Source organism: Carcharodon carcharias, chromosome 14, assembly GCF_017639515.1.
Source record: "Carcharodon carcharias isolate sCarCar2 chromosome 14, sCarCar2.pri, whole genome shotgun sequence".
In the NCBI taxonomy this organism is placed as follows: Eukaryota; Metazoa; Chordata; class Chondrichthyes; order Lamniformes; family Lamnidae; genus Carcharodon; species Carcharodon carcharias.
The window spans coordinates 52,569,177-52,596,875 of record NC_054480.1 but is presented as its reverse complement, the minus strand read 5'-3'; the positions used below and the strand labels follow the sequence as shown (position 1 = coordinate 52,596,875).

Genomic DNA, 27,699 nt, shown 5'->3' with positions numbered 1-27,699 from the left:
GGGCTTCCCACATGGCAAGACCCACCTACCAATGGTGGCAGAATGAGGCCCTTAAGTGGGCAGTCCACTTAAGGGCTTCAACTGGCAGCGAGCAGGAAGGCTGTCCACAAGCCTTCTTGCCACAGACATAATTGGGGCAGAGGCAGGATGATTGTGGTGTCCCCCTGTCATCTGATTAACTGCCCCTACTACTAACCCCACCGTGTGTGAAGGCGTTAAATTCATCCCTAGTGCCTTGTCAAGCTGGAATATCTTACCTGTTGCCTTCCAGTATTAACTGGAACTGAGCAGGAAATATCCAGCTCCCCAGGATAGATGTTCTCATCTAGGTCACATCAATGAGGTGGGCTCATTGGCAAATCATCTACTGCTCCTCATCCACGGATCTCTCCCCAACATAAGAGTGATGAATGCTATTGTGTATTGCTGACTGAAATATGGAGCATGCTCTGAAATTTTTACCTATGATTATTTTTCTCTCTTGGAAGATTAATAAAGTCTGTGGCCTGAATTTTCCAGCCCCTCATACTGGCAAGATCATCCGATGTGAACGGAGATTTCAGTGGCTTGCCAGGTGGAACCTGCCGTGGTGGGGGTGAAGCTGGAAGATTCCGACCTATGATCATGAAAATTATAAGTGGTCTGTTGTAAGGGCAATCAATAAACTCTGCTTTTCTTGTCCTGGGGTCATGTTACGCATACTAGTTCCAATTAAAAAGCTGTGGGGACCCAGGCAAAATCCTTGAGCTGTTTTCAACCAGTATCAGGTGTTTTGAATGGTTATCATTTAAGGTAATTGTTACTATCTTTAAAGAATTAAGACTTGCTTCCAACCTCTGGTAAACTTTGTTGATTTGATTTATGATTTTGCCCAACCACTCATTCATCTCTATTTTTTAATGCATTTGTCCCTAGCAAAACCTTTTATTTTATTTCTGTGCTGGTCACAGTCTTCACTCCCACAGGTCCAAGGAGCACAGAGTTGAGCAGAAGTGCCATGGATTTATCTGTCCATGACCAGATAGTCCTTAATGTGATCCAGCCTGGAAGAACATAAAATAAGAAATAGGAGCAGGAGATGACCATATGGTCTGTTGAACCTGCTCTGACATTCAATAAGATCATGGCTGACCTTGGGCTTCAGCTCCACTTTTTTTCCCGCTCCCTGTATCCCTTGATTCCCTGGAAGACCAAATATCTGTCCACCCCAGCTTTAAATGTATTCAACAACAGAGCGTCCACAACACTTCAGCGTGGAGAATTCCAAAGATTCACAACTGTTTGAGTGAAGAAATTGCTCCTTATCTCAGTCCTAAATGATTGGCCCCTTATCCTGAAATTGTGCTTTCCAGATTCCCCAGTCAGGGCAAACCATGTCTCAGTAAAGTAAGTCCTCGCTTATGTTGTAGTTGTGTTTCTGAAAAGGACAGCTTAAAATGAAGCAATGTTAAGTGAATCACACTTTCCCATTATAGCCAATGTAAAAGCTATAGTTAGGTTCTGTAGGACCTTTTTCATCAGAAAATTATTAAAACATTATACCCTGTAAGTTGAAATACTTCACATTGTTAAATTCCTATACTCGTAAAGGAAATAAGTTTCAAAATAAAATAAATTAAAAAATATAAAAGAAATATGCTGACTCTTTCTACTTACCCCTAGTTTGCTGTTACTCCTGCTCTTTGTTGATCCCTCTCGCCTCTGCTCACTCTTGCTGCTACTTCCCTCTCCCAAACCTTTGCTATGAGCAAGGGCTTGTGAGATGAGTGGCAAGAAGCAGGAAGAGTAGCTCCAAGTTGCAAGGTTGCGGAGGTAAGCTGCAAGCTGGACAGGGAGCGAGAGGGAAAGATGGCAGCAACCAGGAGGGTTGGCAAGAGGTAAGGTCAGTGGGAGGGAAGGTCAGCAGCGACCAGGAGGATTGGCGAGAGGGAAGATTGTCAGTGACCAAGAAGATCAAGGAGCAGGAGAGGCCACTCTGAATGGCACAGATTGAGCCACATGACCCTATATCAGACTCATTGCAAAACAATGTTAAAAAGAAACTCCCAGTGCTAAATGTGAATTCGGGCCCAATTAACTGACTAACTTTAAAGATGAATTACTTAAAAGGGGACAACATAAAGTGGGGACTTAACTGTATCTACCCTGTCAAGCCCTTTCAGCATCTTGTATGTTTCAATGAAATCACTTCTCATTCTTCTAAACTGCAGAGAGTTTAGACCCCATTTGTTCAGCATCTCATCTTTGGACAATGCTCTCATCTCAGGGACCAATCTAATGAAATTTTTCATCCTGCCTCCAAAGTCATTATATTCTTCCTTAAAAATGGAGAGCAAAATGCACACAGTATTCCACATGTGATCTCACCAAAACCCTGTACAATTGTAACAAGACATCTTTATGCTTGTACTCCAATCACCTTGCAATAAAGCAACATGCCATTTATCTTCCTAATTGTTTGCTGTACCTACATGTGTTCCTTGTACCCAAGTCTCTCTGCACATCAATATTTACAAGTTTCACACCTTGTAAAAAAAATTCTACTTTTCTATTCTCATGACCCAAAGTGAATAACCTCACACTTCCCCATTTTATACTCCAGCTGCCCCTTTGTTCCTACTTACTTAACCTGTCCATATCTGATTGAAGCCTCTTTGTGTCCTCCTCACAGCTTGCATCCCCACCTAGCTTTGTATCAACAGTAAACTTAGATACATTACTCCGTGTCTCTTTGTCTAAGCCATTGATAAAGCTTGTAAGTAGCTGTGGCCCAAGCACTGATCCTTGCAGCACTCCACTAGTCTGCTAACTTGAAAATGTCCCATTTAACCCTACTCTCAGCTTCCTGTCCATTAATCAATACTCTGTCCATGCTAATATATCACCCCCAGCTCCATGGGCCCTCACCTTGTATATTAACTTTTTGTGTGGCACCTTATTGAATGCCTTTTGGAAATCCAAGTACACTGTACCAACTGTAACCCTGTTAGTTATTATTCCCAAAAAATGATTTTTCAAACGGGATTTCCCTTTCGTGAAACTGTGTTGACATGTACTAATCATACTATGCTTTTCTAAGTGCATTGTTAAGGCTTCCTTAATAATAGATTCCAGCACTTTCCGAACGGCTGATGTCAGGCTAATTGGCCAGTAGTTCCCCATATTCTCTCTACCTACTTTCTTGGATAGCAGTGATACATTTGCTAACTTCCAATCTGCTGGGACCATTCCAGAATTTAGGAAATTGTGGAAAATCATAGCCAGCACATTCTTTACCTCTGCAGCTACCTTTTTTAGAACCCTGGGGATCTTTCAGATTTTACCCAATCAACCTTAGCCAGCTGTTCCATCATACCTATATAATTGGCTTTGTTTAAGTTTATGATTCTTGTTTGTGATTGGATTATATAATTTTCAAACTTAATGTGGAACTCAGTTGTATTATGATCACTATTTCGCTGTGGATCTTTTACTATGACATTACTAATTAGCCCTGCCTCGTTGCACAATACCAGATCTAAAATAGTCAACTAGATAGTCCCACAACAAATTGCTCCTAGAAACGGTAACAAAAGCATTATGCGAACTCATCTTACAGACCACCTTTACCAATTTGATTGATTCAGTCTACATGAGGATTAAAGTCCCCTACAACTGTTACATTGCTTTCATAACAAGCTCCAACAATTTATTGTTCAATGCTCTGTCCAACAGTAGAACTAATTTTAGGGTGCCTATAAGCTACTCCCACCAATGTTTTTGGACTGTTGATATTCCTACTCTCCACCCATACTGATTTCACTTCCTGATTTTCTGAGCCAAGATCCTTTCTCACTAATGTGCTTATGTCATCCTTTATTATCAGGACCCCCCTCCACCTTTTCCATTCTACCTGTTTTTTTTTAAATGTTGTGTATCCTGGGATATTTATTTCCCAACCTTGATTACCTTGTAACCATGGGCAGAAATTTTCGGCCCACGGTCGGGTGCACACCCAACCCAAACGGGAACAAAATAGTGCGCGATGATGTTGGGTGAGCATCCCAACGTCATTGCGCACTCGTGCAATATTTCATTCAGTGGGCACATGCGGGTGCTGGAGTGGCACCTGCCATTAATTAAGCGGCCACTTAAAGTTCTTAACAGTCCTATTGTCTGTGATTTTTCCTTGCCTGTGCGATTTTTGCCCATTGGATGGGCAAAATGGGCAGGTGGCCAGCCGACATTTTCGCAAACCTCATCCAAGGGTGGGATAAAAAGGGCCATCAGCATTGCCAGTGTGAGTAGTGAGCTGTATTGGAGATGGTTTGCATCTGGTTGCTTATTGGTACTTGGCAGCTTCATCTCTGTTCAGGGCTTCATTCTTAGCATTTTCAGGCTTCATTTCAAGACTCATTGCTGTCTGCCAGGCCCCTGGAGGATTCAGACAGTGTGGACCCTTCCAGATATCAGACAGTCTTCCCGTACCCTGGTAATGGGGATTGTGGTCTCTGCTGGAGGTACCTTCTCTGAGGAGGAAGAGAGGGGCAGAAGGGAGAGGAGGCCACGTGTTCATATGCAGTTTCCAGGGGAGGGACCTGTGGGAGGAGAGGTCCAGGCACAAGGGGCGCGAGGCCAGCAGCGAGTCCAAAGCGGAAAGGGTCGCAGAAGATGCCACTATCCTGCTGCCAGGGTTTGCAGGTGGCAATGCAGCTACCTCTATGTCCAAGGTGCATTGCCGAACGAGGTTCCACCTCTCAAGGGAGAGCGTCACCTCCATTTGCCAGATGATTGGCCCTGAGATCAGCTCCAACTGTGTGGGTGGACACCCCATGCCAGTGGCCCTGAAGGTTACAGTGGCCCTCCATTTCTATGCCTCTGGCTCTTTCCAGGTCTCAGTGGGGGATCTGTGTGGAGTATCCCAATCAGCTGTCCACAGTTGCATCAAGCTGGTGACAGAAGCTCTGTTCAGGCAGGTACTGACCTTTATTCTTTACTGTATAGACTACCGTACCCCCCCCCAGCAAGGTGTCACTGATCAAGGTTGCATGCTGTGCTCTCCACAGTCTGCACTGGCAAAGGGGGACCCACTGGAGGAAGAGGAATTTGACATTGCTGCATAGGCCACAGATGATGAATCCAGTAGTGAGTCTGAAGATGAGCACTGTAAGGAGAACGCTGAGGATGTGGAGCCAGTTCTCGATAACCTCCAGGGAGTCAGGGGCACCAGGGATGACTTGATCACAAAGAACACTTAGTGCCTGTGCAATAAAGTTCAGAGCCACTTACATCCAGCATTACATACTGGTGTTCCTGCACCAATGAAATAAAAAGGTGAAGCATACTCAGGCTATGATGACAAAAACAAAATTTACCTCATTTTGATAATTCCAAACTATTTACATAAACTTCTCCTCTGGTTTTCATTCCCAGATCAGTATGGATAAAGTAAACATAAAATCACCCATGACCTGTTCCCCCTTGTGCCTTTAACTTATGTTTGCGAGTGCTGCATCTAGGTGCTCCCCCCTCACTGGCACTGGCATTGGAGGCAGCCTGCTGACTCTGTTGTCTTGTTTGCCTTGATGACCTTGGTGGTTGCCCTCTGGCTAGTGGAGCCTTTGCTGGTCCAGCCTGGGAGGGAGTGGCCAGTGCCACGGATGGCATCCCCCCAGTCGCTGCAACCTCACCAGATGCCACAGTCACTGCGGAGGGGCAGAGGAGCTGCTGCCCTCCTCCAGAGCTCCCTGAGAGGAGCCTGCAAAGATGACAAGCAGCTCTTGTGCCAACGTGAGATTGCTGTGGTCCTCCCCGCACACTGTCGATGGATGGGCACCTAGCTGGGATACTGGTTGCCTTATCCATCTTCCACTGTGACACTGACCACCCAGGAACCCCTCATTCTGTCCCTGGAGATGCCTCTTCATGACAGTTACCACTCTCAAAGGAGGAGGTGGTGCACTTGGCCATGATAGTCAGCGCAGTGCTCACGCTCTGCATGGGCTCCTCTATCAAGGAGACCATGGAATACCGACCCTTATAGATCTGCACACATCTCGTTGGACATCCAGCATCTGCCTCCTAATGGATGACGCCATGGGCTCATCAAGAGCCTTCGACTAAGCATCGTCCTGGTCCCCAGCAGCCCTCTGACTGCCGTCGCCCCGGGCACTCTCTGCCTCCGCCTGCACCTCACGCAATTGTGAAGTGCCCTCACCAATGTGCACTGAGATACTAGCTGCTGCTCTAATGCCCACAAGGTGCTGGTATCAGCGCTGGCGTCTGCTTCAGAGAGCGGAAGTGAATGACGTCCGGTGGTCCTCCAGTGCCAGAGGTGGCTCTTCGGGGCCTGGAGATTGGACGTCTGCTGGTGAATCTAAAAGGGAGAACAACGACATGTCATTAGTTAAAGTCATCACATTGTCACTGCATGCCAGGCACCCTGGTGAGACAATGGAGGTCTGCATCATGGTGCCCTCGTCTTCCAATTATCAATGGGGACTCCAGGTTCGAGGCTCATGTTGATGAAAAGACTGCAATAGAATGGTTGCCACAATCCAAAACTCTCACCTCTTTGCACTGCACTCAACTTTATCTGGTACCCCTGCCTCTCCACGCCCAGTTGCATGTGGGGCGTGCTGGCTCTCGAGCTCTAGGGCATCATGCTCATACCGCAAAAGAATTGGGAGGCTTGCGGAGCCTCCGCCAGTCCGCGACCTTTCTATTTTGTTGTGGGTAGTCTTCTCTTGAAACAACAGAGGCACATTAATTAATCCACTCGATACCTGCAGTGCCACTGCAGCCTGGCCAACCCCAGCTGAGGAGCACCTGGCAGGAGACTTCTGAGCCATGGCTCTCGAGCTGCAGGCACTCAGTCCAGTAGCCCGGGTTCAATCCCTTGGCCAACTCTAGTGTGATTGATGGCTGGCATTCAGGCTCTAGCACCTCTGAGGTCCACGGGGGGATGGCCAGACCTTACCACATCTGCACACTGACCCATGCCGACATTGTACTCATCCTTCCTGAGCGCAGCAGGTCATTGAAGTGCTTCTGGCACTGCACCTAGGAGCACCGCACCATGTCACGGCTGCTGATCAGTGCTGCCACCTAATCCCATGCCCTCTTGATGAGGTGCAGTGGCTTCCTCCTACCATCCCTGGGGACAAGGGTCTCCCTCCTGGCAGCTACCTCTTCCAGGAGGACGGTGAGGCATTCATCAGAGAAGGGGATGGTGCCAAGTGCCCACCCGACCTGCCCTCTCACCTGCTGTATTCATCTGCACACGGGTCCATTGTGCCGGCTCCTCATACTTGTTATTGAATATTGGCATGGGCAGAGGATAAGAGTTAAAGATGATAGTTGGCAGTAGAGAAATGAAGCAGCGTTTATCTTAGGTCTCCACAAAGAAGCTGAAATATTGATTGGGTTTGACAGAGGAGAATAATGCCTGATGGAGAAGGGAGTTTTAAAAATCCAAAGATAAAAGCTGAAGCAATAGGAAATTATATAGACGTTAGTAAAGACAAGCTGAGCAAGACAGGAAGGGACAAAGAGTTTAATGGTCATCATGCATCAGAAAGTAAGGCCCAATGCAGGGAATAATAGTTAAAAAAAAAATGAAATTGAAGTCACTTTATCTGAATTTGCAGCAGATCCTTTCTTACTAAGATTGATACTGCCCAATCAGCTTCTTTTGCTGCTTCATTCCCTTCCCATTGACTACCAATTTCTCACCCGAGTTTTGTATTCCTCCGAGTCTGACTTCATGTACATCCACCCATCTATGCTTGTTACCGGCAGCAAATCATTCTTGAAGTGTAGTCATCGTAGGCCAACCTTGCAACCAAATCTGCTCATGCCCATGGCCCATTGAAATTAAGTAGTAGTTAATCTTTCTTTGTGATGTTAGTTCAGGGATAAATGTTGGCCTAAACACCAGAGTGCCCATGCTGTTCCTTGAATTGCTGCATATCATTTAGCTCACCTGAGAGGGCAGGCGTCTTATGCATTTTATCCATTCTCTATCTTTGCTTACAAAATTGTTGTAACATGCTTTCATTTTGTAGATGGCATCCAATTTGTGAAACTCCCTAAATCAAGCAAATTATTTAACCATCTTTAAATGATACATATTGCTTCAACCAGCAGTTTGTTATCAGTTTATACATGAATGTTTCAGGACTCGTCTGGCAAAGACTCTTGTGCATAATGTGTTGGAACTAAAAGCAACTTTCCCATGAGATTTAATGAATCAGAAAGTAAAATAACTTGCTTTGGTCAGTTCATTTCCTGAGAGCTCTAATTTGAGTATCAAACTCAGTAAATTTACACATGAACTGGGGACTTTGCTACTCGCGGAAAAGGTACACATGTCATAAATTATAATTTGATGCAAACATTTTTATTTATACTTGTTCTGTACTGATCTCTGTAACCCCCCCTGCAACATTCCCCAATCAGGTGAATGAGACAATTTAAGACACCGATGTCATGTAAAATGAGACTGTAATTTCACAGAAAAATAAGTCTTCAATGTACAGTGCCAGTATTTTCTTTTTCCAGTATATATTCTAAATATGCATATCTCTTTTCTAAAGGTGCTGTGGCTGGTGCTGTGGAGGAAGGGATTTCAAACCTCGTACAGTGTGGCTTGGACACCCAGAGAAGAGAGAACATAAATACCCACGAAATGTTATCAATAATCAGAAATACAACTTCTTCACCTTTCTTCCTGGGGTATGTGTTTGATGAATCTCATTTGTTAAATGAATAATAAACTGCAATCATCAAAACTGTTTGAAGCCCCACGTAAAGAATCATGATCCATATACTTTTGGATTGTGTGTAAATACATATGCGCCAGTTTGTGCATATACGTGTCAATTATTTTGAGTGCTGCTGATAATTCATATGCATCAGACCATTCAACTCTTGTAAAACCTACTTTGGCTAAATAAGCCTATTCAGACTTTCCATGAGCTCCTGGTTTTATTCAGAAGGAAAAAAGATAGTTCTTTCTAATTTAGTGTAAGAATAGAACCATAGAAAGGTTATGGCAGAAAGAGGCCATTCAGCCCATTGTGTCTGCGCCAGCCATAAAAAGAGAAAATAGAAATTAGCTGCTCATTTTTAATCCCACTTTCCAGCACCTGGTCCTTGGCCTTGCAGGTTACAGCACTTCAGGTGCAGACCCATGTACCTTATAAATGAGTTGAGAGTTTCAGCCTCAACCACCAATTTAGGCAGTGAACTCCAGATGCCCACCACTCTCTGGGTGAAAAAAGCTTTTCCTCATATACCCTCTAATCCTCCTACCAATCACCTTAAATCTATGCCTCCTGGTAATTGACCTCTGAGCTAGGTGAAACAGGTCTTTGGCTCATTGTTACGTTTCCCACACCTTTCCTTGGATCTCCTTCAAGTACCACTACATTCCCTGGCTAAGATGAATGCCAGGTGATTCTACCCACATCAGCTTCAGCTGGTCATTAACAGGTGGATAAAAGGACATTCAGTTGGCTTTAACTCTTCCCTTACCTCCCTTTACTGACAGAGAAAGATAAACATCTTCACCCCACAGTAAGTTGGAGCCTGATACTTTGTAGTTTTTTTCCTGTACAGAAAGGAACAAAAGGAACCTCTGGATCAGGATAAAGTTGCATAAAATAAATTGAATATGGCTATTTGATTGGTGCGTTACTATTTAGAAAGGCTCTACTACAACTCTTCTTCATATTTTCTACTCTCCGACCTGGATGGCATTCGGCATTATGGTACTTTGTCCTTTATCTAGATTTCTCAAGGACAAAAGAAAGTGCATCTCACTTGTGGATAGTGTTTGATCTAATATTTAATAATACATATGGATTGCATTGTTAGATAGCATCTGTTAACTAGGTGGCTCCTAAAAACATGGTTCTTCAAAATGCTAGAATCATTTGCATTTGCACATGGATTGGGTTTTCAGCTGGACTTTCCAAAGGTCAATATTTTAGCTGGCATTTCCCAAGGGTCAAATGCAGGCTGTTGAAAAGACTTGATAGCAGACTTGATGTCTTGTGCAATTTTTCACAGCTTTCTTATCCCATTCGCCTTTGATTAGATTATTGAGACAGAAGCTCAGAGTCTTTCACATATGTAATGTACAGTCATTGGCTGTTTCCTATATGTTTTGTTTCCTTTTGTCATGGTTTCTTCATGTTTGTTTCATAATTTCAATGGAACTTCTCATTTTCTGTTGTTTCTCTTGTGGCTCATTTTGTTTTGTGGAAGATTGTCCATTGATCAATTCGTGAAGAATGAAGGAGCTGTTAGTTATGTATTAAAAATTATTAATTGTAACCTGTTGATATTCTAATCTATTTACAAGTATGGCAGATCACTTTCTTGCCTGTAAATTTTACGATATATGATAATGTCCAGTTCATGTAATTTAAAAATGCATTGGCTTAGAATCTAATTCTTGGACACTGTAAAAGTGCTCATTTTCTATTTGCCATTATTTGAAATCTTTCACTTTTTTCTATTTATGCTTTTATGAAGCACCTTGGCATTTTTGTCTACGTTATAGGTGTGATATAAATACAAGTTGTTGTTGTTTTGATTGCAGCAGTAGAATATATCTTGTCCAATGTTAGGGCAGACAGGTTTTTAAAAAATTTTAAACTGTGTTGCAACATGGAAACAGGCCATCTGGGTCAAGCAGCCTGCGCCGGTGTTCATCTTCTGAATATCTGAACGACACACAGTGACATTGGGACGCACACCCATCGTCACCGCGCATTATTTTACGCTTTGACAAGTGGGGCCCACCCCGCTCACCGACCCAAAGATTCTGCCCTATGTTTAGTTTTGTACCTAAGGCCCTTCACTTTTTGAAAATAAGCTTTGGATTGCTGTCCCTGCTGGAGCTTGGGTGTCTGCTCCCCAAATTTAAAAAAATTCATTCACAGGATTGTCATGCCTGCTGAATTTCCTCCACCCCCATCCAATTACCATTGGTACCCCTTCCCCCACCACCGCATGTAGTTGGAAACTGCCCTTCCCCTTGCTCCCCCACCAGCATGATCTGGACCATTCATTCCCAATACTGTGCATTCAGAACCCCATCTGATCGACTTTGCTTCAGCCTTGCAAAACAGATTTCTTATCTGAAAGGCTGGTGGGAACCTGATTGAAAAACATCTAAAGGACCCCTGCAGTTAAAGTCCTGATCTTCCAAACTTCACAGCAACAACCCCCCGCACAGAAATTGCCTCTGTTCTAAAGTCCAGGCCTCAGTGTCACTGCTCACGTGATAAATGAATAACTTGAGTGATCTGGAAATTGATTGATATCTATAGGAAGCATACTTCAGCAGTGACCTTCAAGGGTGGAGAGGAGAAAATTAACAGAAGGATAACATCTTGTCTCTTTTAAACTAATTTTAAGTAAAAATTGAAAACAAAACTTTTTTCTACAAATAACAAGAAATAAAGTTATCAATCAAATTTGCTTTATAGATATAATGCATATGGGGCTGAATTTTATGGGCCACTCGCGGGAAAGAAGAGAAGTGGGTGGACTCTTAAATTAAGGCACTGTGCCAATGGCGGCATGCCCGTCTACAGTCTGTCTGCCCTTTTTAAGACTTTATGGGCAGTGGGGAGATGTTGGATGGGCTGCCCAATTGAGGCCCTTAAGTGGGCAATTAATTCCCAACTAAGGGCCTCAATCCGTTGCCAAAACAACTTAATGGGCAGTGCCTAATGTGTAGCCTGGCAAGTTTAACCTTGTTATCAAAACAAAAAACTGCGGAGGCTGGAAATCCAAAACAAAAACAGAAATACCTTGAAAAACTCAGAAGGTCTGGCAGCATCGGCGGAGAAGAATAAAGTTGATGTTTCGGGTCCTCATGACCCTTCAACAGAACTAAGTAGAAGTAGGAAAGGAGTGAAATATAAGCTGGTTTAAGGGGGGTGGGGAGGTGGGTGGGAAATAGGGGTTGGGAGAAGGGGGGTGTTGTTGGGACAAGCAAGCAGTGATAGGAAGAGATAACCAAAAGATGTCACAGACAAAAGAACAAAGAGGTGTTGAAGGTGGCGATATTATCTAAAAGAATGTGCTAATTAAGATTGGAGAGCAGGATGAGCAAGGTAGCTCTAGTGGGGGTGGGGTGAAATAAACCATAAGTGGAATACATTTAAAAATAATGGAAATAGATGGGAAAAGAAAAATCTATATAAATTATTGGAAAAAAACAAAAGGGAGGGGGAAGAATAAGAAAGGGGATGGAGGAAGGAGTTCAAGATCTAAAGTTGTTGAACTCAATATTCAGTCTGGAAGGCTGTAAAGTGCCTAGTCGGAAGATGAGGTGCTGTTCCTCCAGTTTGCGTTGAGCTTCACTGGAACAATGCAGCAAGCCAAGGACAGACATGTGTGCAAGAGAGCAGGGTGGAGTGTTAAAATGGCAAGCGACAGGGAGGTCTGGGTCATTCTTGCGGACAGACCGAAGGTGTTCTGCAAAGCGGTCGCCCAGTCTACGTTTGGCCTCTCCAATGTAGAGGAAACCGCATTGAGAGCAACAAATACAGTAGACTAAGTTGGGGGAAATGCAAGTGAAATGCTGCTTCACTTGAAAAGAGTGTTTGGGCCCTTGGATGGTGAGGAGAGAGGAAGTGAAGGGGCAGGTGTTACATCTTTTGCGTGGGCATGGGGAGGTGCCATAGGTGGGGGTTCAGGAGTAGGGGCTGATGGAGGAGTGGACCAGGGTGTCCCGGAGGGAACGATCCCTACGGAATGCTGCCAGGGGGGCTGAAGGGAAGATGTGTTTGGTGATGGCATCATGCTGGAGTTGGCGGAAATGGCGGAGGCTGGTGAGGTGATAAGTGAGGACAAGGGGGTCCCTATCATGTTTCTGGGAGGGAGGAGAAGGCGTGAGGGCGGATGCACGGGAGTTGGGCTGGACATGGTTGAGGGCCCTGTCAACGACCGTGGGTGGAAAACCTTGGTTAAGGAAGAAGGAGGACATGTCAGAGGAACTGTTTTTGAAGGTAGCATCATCAGAACAGATGCAATGGAGGCGAAGGAACCGAGAGAATGGGATGGAGTCCTCACAGGAAGCGGGGTGTGAGGAGCTGTAATGGATATTGGTGGACAGTCTATCAGCAGAAATTGAGGCAGAGAGGTCAAGGAAGGGAAGGGAAGTGTCAGAGATGGACCATGTGGAAATGATGGAGGGGTGGAGATTGGAAGCAAAATTAATAAATTTTTCCAGGTCCTGACGAGAGCATGAAGCAGCACCGAAGTAATCATCGATGTACCGGAGAAAGAGTTGTGGGAGGGGGCCTGAGTAGGACTGGAACAAAGAATGTTCCACATACCCCATAAAGAGACAGGCATTGTGGGGGCCCATGCGGGTACCCATAGCCGCACCTTTTATTTGGAGGAAGTGAGACAAGTTTAAGGAAAAATTGTTCAGTGTGAGAATAAGTTCAGCCAGACTGAGAAGAGTAGTGGTGGATGGGGATTGTTCGGGCCTCTGTTCGAGGAATAAGCAGAGAGCCCTCAGACCATCCCGTTGGAGGATGGAGGTTTAGAGGGATTGGACGTCCATGGTGAACAGGAGGCGGTTGGGGCCAGGGAACTGGAAATTGTTGATGTGACATAAGGTGTCAGAGGAATCACGGATGTAGGTGGGAAGGGACTGGATAAGGGGAGAGAGAAGAGAGTCAAGATAGCGAGAAATGAGTTCCATGGGGCAGGACCAAGCTGACACAATCGGTCTGCCGGGACAGGCTTGTTTGTGGATTTTGGATAGGAGGAAGAAGCGGGCCATCCAAGGTTGGGCGACTATCAGGTTGGAAGCTGTGGGAGGAAGATCTCCAGAGGAGATGAGGTCAGTGACAGTCCTGGAAACAATGGCTTGATGTTCAGTGGTGGGGTCATGGTCCAGGGAGAGTTAGGAGGAAGTGTCTGCGAGTTGACGCTCAGCCTCCACGAGGTAGAGGTCAGTGCGCCAGACAACAGCAGCAGTACCCTTGTCAGCAGGTTTGATGACAATGTTAGGGTTGGACCTGAGAGAACAGAGTGCAATAAGTTCAGAGAGAGACAGGTTAGAATGGGTGAGAGGAGCAGAGAAATTGAGACAAATAATGTCACGACGACAGTTCTCATTGAAAAGATCAAGAGAAGGTAAGAATCCAGAGGGAGGGGTCCAGGTGGAGGGAGAATATTGGAGGTGGGTAAAAGGATCCGTTGAACGGGGAGAGGATTCCTGCCCAAAGAAATGAGCACGGAGACGAAGGCAGTGGAAGAAGAGTTCAGCATCGTGCCGAGCCTGAAATTCATTGTGATGAGGGCGTAAGGGTATGAAACTAAGTCCTTTGCTGAACACTGAGTGTTCAGCGTCGGAGAGCGGAAGGTCAGGGGGTATAGTGAATACACGGCTGGGGCTGGGATTGGAAGATAGGATGGGGACGGAGGGGCAGGCAGGAGTGGAGGGTCCTAGATGGTTGTTGGTGTCGATGAGTTGTTGGAGCTTGTGTTCCTTAGCACTTGAGAGGAAGAGAAAAAGTTTCTTGTTGAGGCATCGGATGGACAAAGAATAAAATAAAACGGGGGGCACACGCAGCTTTGAAAAAGAGTGCGGCGGTGCTGCTGGAGGGAGAGGTCGAGTGTGTTCATATGGCGGTGCATGGCACTGAATGTGGATCTCAGAATGCGAAGGGAACAGCAGTCCGAGAAACGTTTTATGTCCCGGAGATACCTGTAATCCTGGGTGGGTTCGAAACATGAGGGATGGAAGTTTAACCTTGTGGACTGCAGGTCAGTGAAAACGTGGGGTGTGCCTCTTTCCCAGGCCCCCGTGCCAATTAGAGGCACTGCCCACCACCTGCTCCCCATTTTGTGGACCCTCACCACCCCCCCCACCTTCGCTGGGGACCACTGACTCAGCCCCGACAAGACACTGAACCCACCTGGGTTGGGGGGCATCCGTGGTTCCTCTTACTCCTGCAGCACTGACAGTGGCCACTGATCTTTGGTGTGGTGCAGAGCTGCTGGCCCCCAATTTGCTGGCAGCTCTGTGAAGTGGGACTTCCTCCTGGAGATGGACAAATGACCCGTCGTGTACTAATTAAAGTGGCTTTGCCTGAAAAATATTAAAGCAGGGTGTGCCAGTCAAGCGGATGAGGGTTTGTCACCTAAATTTATGTTGGGGGGGGCAGGGAGCTCTCCCTCAGCATATAATCCAATCCATGCATATTAGCTGATGTAAAATAAGCTACTTGTCTATTCCCCATAGCCCTTGTGTACCTGCACAGTATCAATGTGCAAACCTCCACTTGTTGATGTGTACCTTTATAAACGTATGTTCAGAAGAATGTAATTCCCAGCTGTAACATAATCCCACAATTCAGAGGCCATTTCTACGCTGATGCAGCTTCACTGATTTCAAGCATCATGCCAGAGAGTTTCCGTTAGTTTGTGCTGGGTTTTTTTCCAGCACCAGTTCAATTGGAATTAGCCAAACTTGTGTGAAAGATTGGGGCATTTTAAGCACAAGTTATGTCAAGTGTAAACCAAGTTTCCACGATCTTTTATGCTGGTTATAAGAACATTGTGCTGGAAATTAGCCCAGTCCACAAAACTGTCCCAGACTGAATTAATAACCATGGCCACTTTCTACCATTTGCACCTGTTTGAGGAGGCTCTTCAAATTAAACTCTTTTTCAAAGGCAAAGGCACTAGAAGGTACTTTGCAAACGTTTTCCAAGTATTTAAAAAAAAGTTGTTTTCCAAGAAACTAGTAACTGGTTTGGTTTAGTATTAAAGTCATTTTCAGTGATTGAAAATCAGATTATTCACTTGTGGTCAACTGGTGACTTTTTTTCTGCTCTGTTAATGAAACTGCACTAAGTTATCACTCTTAAATGCATGAGTGCAATTTTTTAATGCAAGGTAAAGAAAGCAGTTATGCTCTATTATGCTGCCTGTTTTTACTGCTCATAGATTTTGGCCAGGATTTTCCAGCCCCACTGTTCCAGGTCCTGCCGCAGTAGATGCAGCAAGCCAGCCAAAAGTCCATTGACTTCAGCGGCATCAGTAAATCTCATCGGTGGCTTGAACCATATGTTTGTGGGATTATGCAAAAAAAAAGTTAGCATGGAAACTCAAACTATAATGGAAAACAAACACAATTCCAATTGCAATTTGCACCCAATTTGCCAAATGCGCCCAATGCAGAAAGTCTAGCCCATGTCAAGTATTCCTGTTAATTCCATCCTGGGGACAGTATTTTGTAGTTTCAATACCACTTCCAAGTGTGTTTTTGAAAGATCTTTCCTGGGACTGGGTTCATGGGAAGTTGTAGAAAATTGATCAAACCCATTACTTTAAAACAATGTTGTAAATCTTATTATTTCGAAATCAACTCGTTCTTCTTCAGAATTCCAAGGTGGGCTCTTTCATTTAGAATTTAATGCATTCTTTCTCTCTTTTTCTAGGTACTTTTTAACCAGTTTAAGTATTTCTTCAATCTGTACTTCCTGCTGTTGGCATGTTCCCAATTTGTACCAGATTTGCGGCTTGGTGCTCTGTACACATATTGGGCTCCTTTGGTAAGTCTACCATTATTCATCTGACTTCACTATACTGCTCAGAAAGTCCAAGAAACCAATGCTTGAGGCTGAATATTGTCCCATATGAATACTGCAAACAGATAAGGCCCAATTTTATGTGCTACTTGCATTTCATGCTACTTTCACACTTTTAACAGTGAGGTTTGGGTCAGCATTGATCCCTCAACCCAGGCAGGCAGGGGTGTCAATTTGAGATCCAAAAGCTGAGGCCTGATGATGTAATTCAGATTCTGACATTATTTTAATCTGAGCCACATGACTCTCACACATTACCCATTATGCTCGAGAACGGTTGCATGAGAAGGCTTCAGCACCAGAAGATGCCAAGGTAATATGATGGCTACGTTGTTGGCCGGGAGCATGAGTTAAACCGTGAGGGTGCACTTTTACCAGAACAGCTGGACTCTGGAGTTTGTAGAGCAAATTTGTTCGTGAAAGACTTGTTAGTTGGTATTAACTTTATGGAGAAGAGATTCTGCACAAGTAGTAGTGGAACAGTCAGTCACCCATTCGTTCTTGTTATCGCAGTCCTATGGATATGTTTCCTGTTGAACTGTTTCTTTGTGACCTGTATTTTTAGAACTCTTTGGTACACCTTCTTACATTTTCATTAAAAAAAATGCACAAATGACAAATGTGCTAGCTTTTTCAGCTGATTTCTAGTTTCCTGGTCAGAATTCCAGTTCTGTTTCTGCACAACAAAATGGCACCAAGGCTTCTGAGTGGATTTTTCAATCAGATCAAAATTGCATTTTATGATCTCTGTGACTGTGCTAAATAAATTTATTGTATAATTGTCATTCCATTTTTGGAACCCCAGTCTTCCATGAGTTTTACTGAACCCCTTTGAAATGATTACAGACTATAGGATGAACAGATGCAGATGGGGCCAAGTTCTGAAGGAGCCCTGTGTTGGGTGTGATTGAAAGTGACTAGAATCTCTCTGAATAGCTTGAAGCTCTGTTGTGGAAATGTCACGAGGCTTCACTCCTGGAATCGATTATCCAAACATCTGCATGCAGTGTGTTGAGGCTATGTGGCAACAGACACTCAACCTGTTCGGTGTCTTTTTTTAAACAAGCTATTTATTTAAAATCTATTGTGAGACATGTACAGGATAGCATGTTGTCATGTGTTCCTCATATTGATATTCAAAGACCAAGACTGCTGGAGTTGGCCTGATGGTTTTATTTTGTGTGGTTCTACGTCCTACTTATCCATTTGTGAACTCAGGTACATGCTGAGTTAGTTGATCTCCACTGGGGTCCCACGATTGGCCTTAATATCCTGAGGTTAAGGACCACATGAAATCGGTAGTCTGGCTGCTAATTGCTTTCAGAGAGCCTGTGTGTACAGATGTCTGATCAGTGAGGTTGGTTGTGACACCTCTGCAGTTAAATATCCTGCTAATACTGACTGTGTCAGTATAATAATGGCCACTTGCTTGAGATACTACTGGATTTCCAGCGTCATGAAAGCGTGTCCCAACTGAGGGCGGAATTTTCCGTGCCTGTTGGCATTGGGCATCATGGCAACCATCCACTCTGCCCGTCAATGGCAGGCCGCCTTTCCCACTGCCGGATGTCAGGAATGTCATTTTAATACATCTGCATATCATTATAAGCCCTGCTTGCCGGAATTATCCCCTATGTCAAATTTACCGCCCATGTTGGTGGGAAAACACGCTGGTGCAGCTCACATCTTGACAAGTGTGACGTTCAGAAGTCTGGACTTACTGTCAGGGCCTTGCTCACATTGCGGACATCTGAGGAGCAGAAGATGTTGGAGCCCGACAGCAACCTGACACTGGAAGAATGTGCATCACATGCTTGATTGACTCTGATGGACATGGCTCGGCTGGAAGGTGGAAGGACCTCACTGTTGAGGTCTGCTTCTGGACGTCAGTGTCTTGGCCATGGTCTGCTATGGATGATTGTCAAGGAGGTGGAGAGGACGGTCCCAGCTGCGGGTGAGAGAGGACTGTGTATCGGGCAGGGGGGTGGAAGAGGAAGGTCCAGGCTTGACTGAGAGAGGAAGGTTTACCGGGGTGGGGGGGGGAAGGGTTGAGTTTAGGAGGGGAAATGATGGTGTCGGTTTGGGGGGTGAGGTTTGGAGGGGGGAATGATGATGTCGGGGGTGAGGTTGGGAGGGGGAGGGAGAACATGGGAGAATGCGGAAACTGGCGAGGTAGGTGTAAGTGGGGAGGAAGGTAAAAAGGAGTTCTGGGGGGAAAGGAGTGCAGGTGGAGGAAGGGGTTTGGGGTGGGGGGCAGGAGTCCAGGCGGAGGAAGGACTCTGGGGGGAGGAAGGAGTTTGCAATTAATGCATATCTGGGACGATTCCACCCTTCAAGTCTGCTCCTTCAAGAGAGCAGAGAAGGAAACTAGGGTTGAAATCTATGCTGAGCTCATTCTGAGATTTACTTGTTCAGTTTAATATAATTCTTATTAAAGCAATTCTTGTAGTTTGAGGATGATGTCACCACACAGCTATGGTAGTGCAGTTTAAGGAGGTTTCAGGAAGTGAAGTGATTTATTTTAAATAGAAGCAATGATTTATTATTAGTTACTTAAGTTGCTAGTATTTGCTGTCTAGCCTCTACCATTGCTTTTGCAGAATTGGGTGGTAAGCGATGAGAACTGGGATGGGGGACATGATCCAATGTGGGCATTTTGAAATAATGATGAGTTTCCATCAGGCATATTTTCTATCTTTTGCACTATCGCAATGCTGGTTCATTCTGTTCCTCCTTGATGTCCAGCATAACTATGGGTGGCGGAAGGACAATTTAAAGGGCTACAAAGCCTATTATGCTTTCAACATTACTTGACAAAGCTTTTAAAGTGCACTTTCTACTGGCACCAGAACACTGTGCCCTCTCCAGGCTCGTTCCCTAGCTAAAGTTGGAGAACCTGCCTTAATTATGCTAATAACCTTGAGGCTGGAAAATTACCTGGGTCACGCATTATTTTTTGTGGTGGGAAGACATTCTGCTGAAGATATGCCCAATTCTGTAAAAGCAGAATATCTGAACCATAATCATTTATTTTTGTATTCACTGTAAAATCTCAAGATGGGCTGGGGGTGCCCACAGGAAATCTTAAGTAGGATATAGATCATTTAAAAAAAAAATCTTTAGCTGCATTTGTGTTACTATGACAAGAATTCTAATGAAAGGGTGAGGCAGTGGTGGAGAAAAGCAACTAGGTTGTAAATTCTGTGTTGTTTTTATTGTTTCTGTTAGTCTCTCTAAGCCAGATAACTAATCCTTTTATTATTTGAAACAATATTTCCCCTCTTCTTTCTGTTTAGTTGCAGTGGCATTTGCTGCCGTTCTGCTTCAGCTGAGAGGGGAAATAGCCAAGGCTGCTGATGGTCTTGTGGTTTTTAGTGACTGGTTGATGAATGAGAGATGGAGTAGGCTGGTATTTTAAGTGTCTCCAGCACTAAGATTCTGTGTTCCATCCAGTAGCTGAGAATTGGCTAAACATGCTCAGTCAGGTTTGAGATTGAGTTCAGAAAGTTCTGGGTGGGATTGAAATTTGCCTGTTCCATTCTGGATTAGAATCCAACACTCTAGTTGAGGCACACTTCAGGTGCAAATATTGAGCACACACAGACACTGTGGACCTCAGATCTTTAGCCATTGATTCCTACTAGGCAAAGAAGCAAGTTTATATATAAAGCTTGAAATTGGACGTGTGTAACATTCAGACATTGGTCTCCATTTGCATTAAGAAAAGTGTTTTTTTTCTGTATCTTTTTGTCCTGTCCACTCTTCTCATTTGGAAGTGCTGTTACTTGTGGGACAGGTGGTCACTCATCTTATTTAAGACCAGAGAACTGAGTACTGTTAGACAATTCACATGGGGCAGAATATTGCCATTGGTGTACGAGGATGGGCCCGACATGTTGACACGTAAAATGATGCGCAATGACGTCGGGCGTGCGTCCTGACATCATCGCGCATCATTTTGATATTTCATTCAGTGGGCATGCGCCAGAGGGGGCTGCGCACCCGCCAAACTGTCAACGGCCTATTAAGGCCATGAGAAAAGTAATTAAGTTTGTTAACAGTGCTGCCCGTCCAACCTTAAGGTTGGCGGCAGGCGAAGAGCCCTAGCGGCCTTCGTGTTTTTCAGGAAACCTCATTCATAGGTGGGATGAGGTTTCCTGAAGCTTTTATAAAGTAAATAAGTAAATTTTCTTAACTTCACAAACACGTCCCAGCTCATGTGACATTGTTACATGAGGGGACGTTTAAATACATCTTTTTATTAAGAAGTTTTGTAACCTATTCAATCCCCCTGAGGCAGCTCTGTGCCTGGGGGAGATTTCTGTGCTCTTTCACGTACATGCGTGAAAGAGTGTAGGCCCCGACTCTCCCTCCTCCCCCCACCTGCACAGATAGACTTTAATTGGCTCGCCCACGTAAAATGGCGGTGTGCAGCTGATCATGGGCAGCGATTGTCTCCGTGCCCGCCCCTGCCCGGAGTCACCCAGCCCGCCCGCCATAGGAACAATTCACCTCATGAAGAAAGAGAGCATCACAACTAAACCTGACTCTGGTGTCCATCACACATTTACCTTCTACAGTGAGATTTCTGGTTGGTTTTACCCATCCTTAGTTTAGGGTCAGGGAAGCCAAATGCTGTGTCCAAATCGCTGGTGCACACAGATACAGATGTAAAAGGCCATTTGACCCATCTTCGTTCATCAACCAAGAAAGATCTTGCAGTTCCTTTGTCACACTAGCATCAAACTGCTACTTCTGCTAAGATTTTCCTTGTTCTTGTTTGTTCATCAAAATCAAGGATGTTGGCAGAAAGTTCATGCTGCTTTTGTTTTAAAATATTCTTGGGAGTCTATTCCACATCCAATTTTCTTTACTTCCTCTACCTTTCTCTCTAAATGGTGCTGCTCATTACCAAAGTACAATTTCAGTGGGCAGAATCTTCCGGTCGATGAGTGGGGGTGGGGCACACTCGCTGACACGTAAAATGACGCGGGGTGACACCGGGTGGAACTCCCGACATCATCCTGCATCATTTCCATTTTCAGGTCGGCGGGGGCGCAGTTGAGTCAGATGCGCAGTTGAGTCAGATGCACATTTGAGTCAGATGCGTGCCTGTTGACCTGTCAACGGCCTATTAAGGCCATTACAAAACCAATTCAGATCAATAATGGACCTGGCCGTCCAACCTTAAGGCTGGCTGGGAGCCCAGGCGGGCTTGTGAAAAAAACATGAAACCTCATCCGCTGGCGGGATGAGGTTTCATGAGGGTATTTACATTTTAATGAAAGGTTTAAATAAAAGTTATGGACATGTCCCAACTCATGTGTCAATGTCAAATGAGGGGACATAGCAGGGAAAACGTTTAAACACCTTTATTAAAAGTTGAAAATCTGAGCCATTCTCCCTGAGGCAGCATTTAGTCTTAGGGAGATCTGTGCACTCTTTCGTGTACATGCGCGAAAGAGCGCACTCCTGGCGGATGTCACACTGGGTGGGCCTTAATCGGTCCGCCCACGTGAAATGGCGGCACACCCGGTTGGGAATCTGCCCACTCTAACCCCCTACTGGGGAGAAAATTTTGCCCATTGTTGCCAGCAACCCTTTAGCACCTTATCCAAGTGACCCCTTTTTATGTGAGTCTAGGTGGTAAGAATTTGCAGGTTAGTCAACTGTGGAAAGCATCACAGCTGAACCTGATGGTTCCTGCCCAATTTCCACAAACATGCAGAGGCCATTGGATAGTAAACAGGAATGGGAAACCTCCCTTGCCTTGGGTACTGAGGCTAGTGATAACACATTACTGCACCAGCTGAGATCATTAAATGTCAGGAATTGAACCTTGGGATCTTAAGTCTGGATGGATACAAGGTATCAGAAGATTTTCAGAACAGTTTTTCTAGAGAGGCTTCTGAAAACCTAAACACTCCAAGAAGAGCTATGTTTAGTTTAGATGCATAAAATAGAGAGGCGAAATGGTTCGTTACAATACAGCTCAGTGCTTGATCAGGTACAGTTTGATGTATTCAATTTTCACTAATAATAATGATACACCTGCTCTCAAAATACAGCTCTCCAGCCTGGAAGGCTGCTGAACCTGCCGTTTACTGCCTTAGGTTGGTCTGAGGCAATCAGTATATTGGATAGCTCATTTCAATTTGTTAAATGCCCAGCTCCTGGCACTGTGTTTAGTGAGGGTAGAGCATGGTGATGAAATTGTTTACCAGCCTTACAAGTATTGACTTTCATTTTATTTTTGGCTTGCAGGGTTTTGTCTTGGCAGTGACAGTCATTCGAGAGGCAGTGGAGGAGATCCGATGTTATGTCCGAGACAAAGAAGTGAACTCCCAGATCTACAGCAAGCTCACAGTAAGAGGTCAGCACCTAGGGCCCTGCTCCTGCTTCTTGTATCCTGTTGCCAGCTGCTAAAACAGTAGGATTTAACTAAATTGAACAACATTTAAAATCAAAGGCTCTGTTCTGGGAGAGCATATGTGCTGTTTCTGCGGTGCTATACAAGTGATGTGACAGAGCCCCCATTTGGAGCACTCCTAGAGATTTATGACGCATTTGTCATTTGCATACCAAAAGTGGTTTGGTTAAAAAAAGACTGCTGTTAGGTTCTGACTTAGCTTAGGTTTATTGCTTTAAATCTCTTTTTAATAGAAGATTTTTAAGTAAATGTGGAATCTCCTTTGCCTCCCCTCTCCCCCACCCCCCACCCCACCCCACCCCACAGTAAAAAATATATAGTGACATGATGTTGAGATCCTTCATCAGCACTCAGCAGAATAAAAGTCTATAGTATATAGGATCCAAATATTTATAGATGAATTAAATGTAGACTAAAACATTTGAAATGTTACCAGTCACACACAGCTGATGCATTGTAAACACCATGTTAGTAATTTCTTTGAAGTATCATTGAATCAATTTCAGAATTAGTAACTTTGTTCTGAACCTCACAGTAGGAATTGGAGACTCAATTTCTGTTCTTGAGTTTTATAAAATGGTTTGTTGCTGCTCTGATTGAATTCCCACTTCTTTTCTATAACCTATGGAAAGAATCCTGTGTGTGGATTGAGACCTGCGGAGACGTTTAAGAGTATGAACAAATGACCAAACACACTGAAAGATATACAGTGCTGACAGGGCTCAGAGCTGACTTCATTTTTTATGAGATGGCTGCTGTGTTTAACCCTGACAGATGGCCATAACAGTGCCATGAAATCTCAATGTTGTGGAACTAATCCAATCTGAAATGGGGTGCAAGACTAGGTTAGGGAACTGAACACAATCTGCTTTTACTAATCTGCACCGATCCTGTAAGGTATCTTTCTGTTTCTGGCTTCCTCGAGTTTGAAACCGATTCCTTGTATGATTAGGCCAGTTTCCCACCAAATCATTGTTACGGAACAAAGATATTGTTCTCTGAATATCTGACATATGACAAGGCTGTTTAAGTACTCAAATCATATTTTCTTCTAAGAGTATTTTTGTATCTATTAATTTATTTAAAATGATTTTAAATGGCTGGTTCAACACAATTACTGAACATCCCATCGTTTATGTTAAGTATGTATATTAGCATGGAGTGAGGTAAGTAAAGCATCCCGTAGATTAGTTAATCAACTATATTGGCTGTTGGGTAATAGGAACATCAAGTGATAGTGTATAATGGACAATACCCAATTGCCCTCCTATTATACATCTCTCTCATTTTTTTGTTTCAGTTAAAGTCAATGGAAATAAAAATCTGGAAATATAATGTGAAACCAATTCAATATCGTTCATTGTACACCATCACCCAAAGTTAAAACTAACCCCCAAAGACTTTTTTGGATTGATCACTTTATAAATGTACTCCTCAATGTGAAATTGAGCCACAAAGAGCAGAAGGTTTCAGTTCTGGCTCTTGTCTACACTGAGTTAGCTCTCCGTTGGATGACAGTCAGCGCTCTGCAATTAATCTCTACTCCTTGGATAGGAAGGAGAAAAGTCCACTAGACTTTATTGCCCAGTCTTTCTGCTCAGTGACTCCTGCTGGAGTGTATGGATATTGGCTGAAAGCAGGATTGTATCTAGATGTGATACACTGAAGAATCGAATAGCTGTGATAGTTAAATGGCCGAGTGACACTCATCATTTATGCTCAAATGAAGCATGCGTATTTGGTGAGATAGTAACCAAGAAACTGTGCACCTTGAGAAATGTGAAAATTCAGAGAAAAATACTTGACCTTTATTTTGGGTGACAGCCTTCATCAATTGCTGCAGTCCATATGGTGTTGGTACTCCCTCGGTGCTGTTATTTTTCTTTATTCTTTCTTGAGATGTGGGCGTCGCTGGCAAGGCCAGCATTTGTTGCTCATCCCTAATTGCTCTTAAACTGAGTGGCTTGCTAGACCATTTCAGAGGGCAACTAAAGGAGGGAGTTCCAGGATTTTGACCCCATGACAGTGAAGAAACAGTGATATGTTTCCAAATCAGGACAGTCTGTGGTTTGGAGAGGAAATTGCAGGTGGTGGTGTTCCCATGTGCGAATTGCCCTTGTTCTTCTGGGTGGTAGAGGTCACAGGTTTGGAAAATGCTATTGAAGGAGCCTTGGCGACTTACTGCACTGCATCCCTTAGATGGTACACCCAACTGCTACTGTGTACTAGTGGTGGAAAGAGTGAATGTTTAAGGCTGTGAATGAGGTGTCAATGAAGTGGGCTACTTTGTCCTGGATGATGTTGAGTTTCTTGAGTTTTATCGGTGCTATATTCATCTAGGTGATTACAGAGCATTTCATCACACTCCTGGCTTGTGCCTCGAAGATGGTGGGCAGGCTTTGGGGAATCAGGAGTTACCCACTGCATGATTCTGAGCCCCTGACCTGCTCTTGTAGCCACAATGTTTATATGGCAGAACCAGTTAAGTTTCTGGTCATTTGTAACTCTGGGGATGGTGGGAAATTCAGCGATGGTAATACAGTTGAATGTCACAAGGAGATGGTTAGATTCTCTCTTGGTGGGTTTGGAGTGTGAGCTTGAATCATACAGGTTGAGCACTTACTTGAGAAAATGGTATTGATCACAATTCATTGCTTGAGATTCCAAATGTTTTTGGCTTCAAAGATGAAAGTGCTTTAGAATTAACAAATAGTCCATTATATTTTTGGTACTTTCTCCCCGTCTCTCCTGAAGCTGCTGACAGTTGCTGGTGTACACTTCCACATATATGGGATGCTCTTCAGTATCTTGCCCAAGTGGCCATTTTTCAAGCATAAGCCAAAATAGTGAGTGCTGACAAACATTCAGGAGTGAGAACCATGACTGATTCTTACCCACACCCTCCCCTTAGCTGGAAGCTCAGCTAAGTGCCAAATAGGATGCTGAGTTTGTGAATAGCCTGATTCATCGAAGGCACTAGCTAGGAGGCAGATGGAGTTGGTGGCAAGGGCATACATTTATGGTAGGGGCCGAAAAAGCTGACTCTTCCAGTCTTTAGTTGGTGGAAATTGTAATTCATGTGAATTGAGTGTTGAACAAGCAGTCTGACAGTACTGAGTCAATGATGGGGTGGCATGGTAAAGCTACTTTGTGGAAGCTGAGACAATATCTGCAAATTTGTCAGATGAAGCTGGGAGCTTTAGTTCTGAATGACTTCAGTACTACAGCGGACATTGCCTTCTGCCACTACGCTATTAGGAATACTAGCCCACCTTTCAAAAAAGATGTGTTTATCTAGGTAAAAAATGTCTGTGTTCCAAAATCAACTGTAGTTTGCATTTTGTACTGTAGAGTTTACCATATAAAAGGGATGATTTTAAAAATGCTGTGGCTGGAATTTTATGCCCCCACCATCTGGAATGGGATGGGTGGGGGGTTAAATTCGGGCGTTATGGTGGTTGGGGGCTGTGCCCATCGTCTACCTGCCTCTATTGGCAGGGTAGGTGGTGGACCTGCCTCTATTGGCAGGGTAGGTGGTGGACCTGCCTCTGTTGGCGGGGTAGGTGGTGGACCGCCTCTGTTGGCGGGGTAGGTGGTGGACCGCCTCTGTTGGTGGGGTAGGTGGTGGACCGCCTCTGTTGGCGGGGTAGGTAGTGGGCAGCCTGCTCACCCTTGGGCAAACTGAGGTCCTTAAGTGACCAGTGGTGAGACCACCAGATGAACCTGGCGGCCTTGATGCAGGCTACAGGGAGGGGGGGTTGTTCCTCCTGTTCGGGCACCTGACTGCAGGCTTGAGAGAGAGGCGCCCATGGATGGCTGACCCTTGAAGAATGGCCTTATGATTGAAGGCAGGACATCCTGCCTATGGGGTGGGGAATGCGAAGCCACAATCTCAGGGAACCAATTGCCTGACTACCGTAAAATCCAGTTGTGACCTCTAGGGCCAATGGAGGCAGGCTTGCCTCCCGGCCGGGTTTCCAGCTGTGGGTGGGGCCACTGCCTACGTGTTAAATCCCAGGCTATAGCTCAGTAATACTCCTGGAATATCCTTTTATTTGTTAAAATAATGTTCTCCTTCCCGATGAACATGAATTTCATTTTGATAAGGTGACCCAGCTGAAAACCCTGGTTGAACTTTGCATTTACTACTCTGGCACAGTACATTACTGAAATGATACCTTGGGCAGAATTGCCCCAAATTTGCACTAAGTGCGGTAACGGGCAGGAACAACAACATTTTACCCACTGGCTGCAATGGTGGCTTCTCATGTCATATCATCCCAATCCCGCCGCATTATTTATGCATTCCCAGGAAACACGCCATTTCCATGGCGGGCAGGCTCTCATTCGCCCACCACACCACCACCTTCTGCTTCCTCACACTGGCTGCCATATATAAAGTGCACACCTCTCAGTGCTTCTAGCCCAGGACTGCTGCATGGAAGACATGGCCCCAAAAGGCAAAAAAGACTGCAGCCCCCAGGTTTTCTGACGGGTCCCTTGAGCGCTTTTTGGACTCAGTGGAGGCCTGCCGTGATGCCCTCTGTTTGCTCTGGTCACAAGATGGGCAGCAACATCACCAATCTGGCTTAGGAGGCGGTGGCAGCAGTGGTCAGCACCAATACCCTGCAAAAGAGGACTGCCACCCAGTGCCAA

At 44.7% G+C, this 27,699-nt stretch overlaps 1 protein-coding gene across 2 annotated transcripts in view; it reads left to right on the top strand.

The window, feature by feature from the left end:
- LOC121287454 (probable phospholipid-transporting ATPase IIA) overlaps positions 1-27,699 on the top strand; it is a 213,141-nt gene that overhangs the window by 31,541 nt on the left and 153,901 nt on the right. The window contains exons 2-4 of one of the 2 annotated variants that reach the window (XM_041205351.1): positions 8,577-8,715; positions 16,464-16,577; positions 22,878-22,986. In XM_041205351.1, the coding sequence (XP_041061285.1) occupies positions 8,577-8,715; positions 16,464-16,577; positions 22,878-22,986 (362 nt within the window). The remainder of the gene's footprint in view (positions 1-8,576; positions 8,716-16,463; positions 16,578-22,877; positions 22,987-27,699) is intronic. The other variant, XM_041205352.1, reaches the window with a different exon arrangement.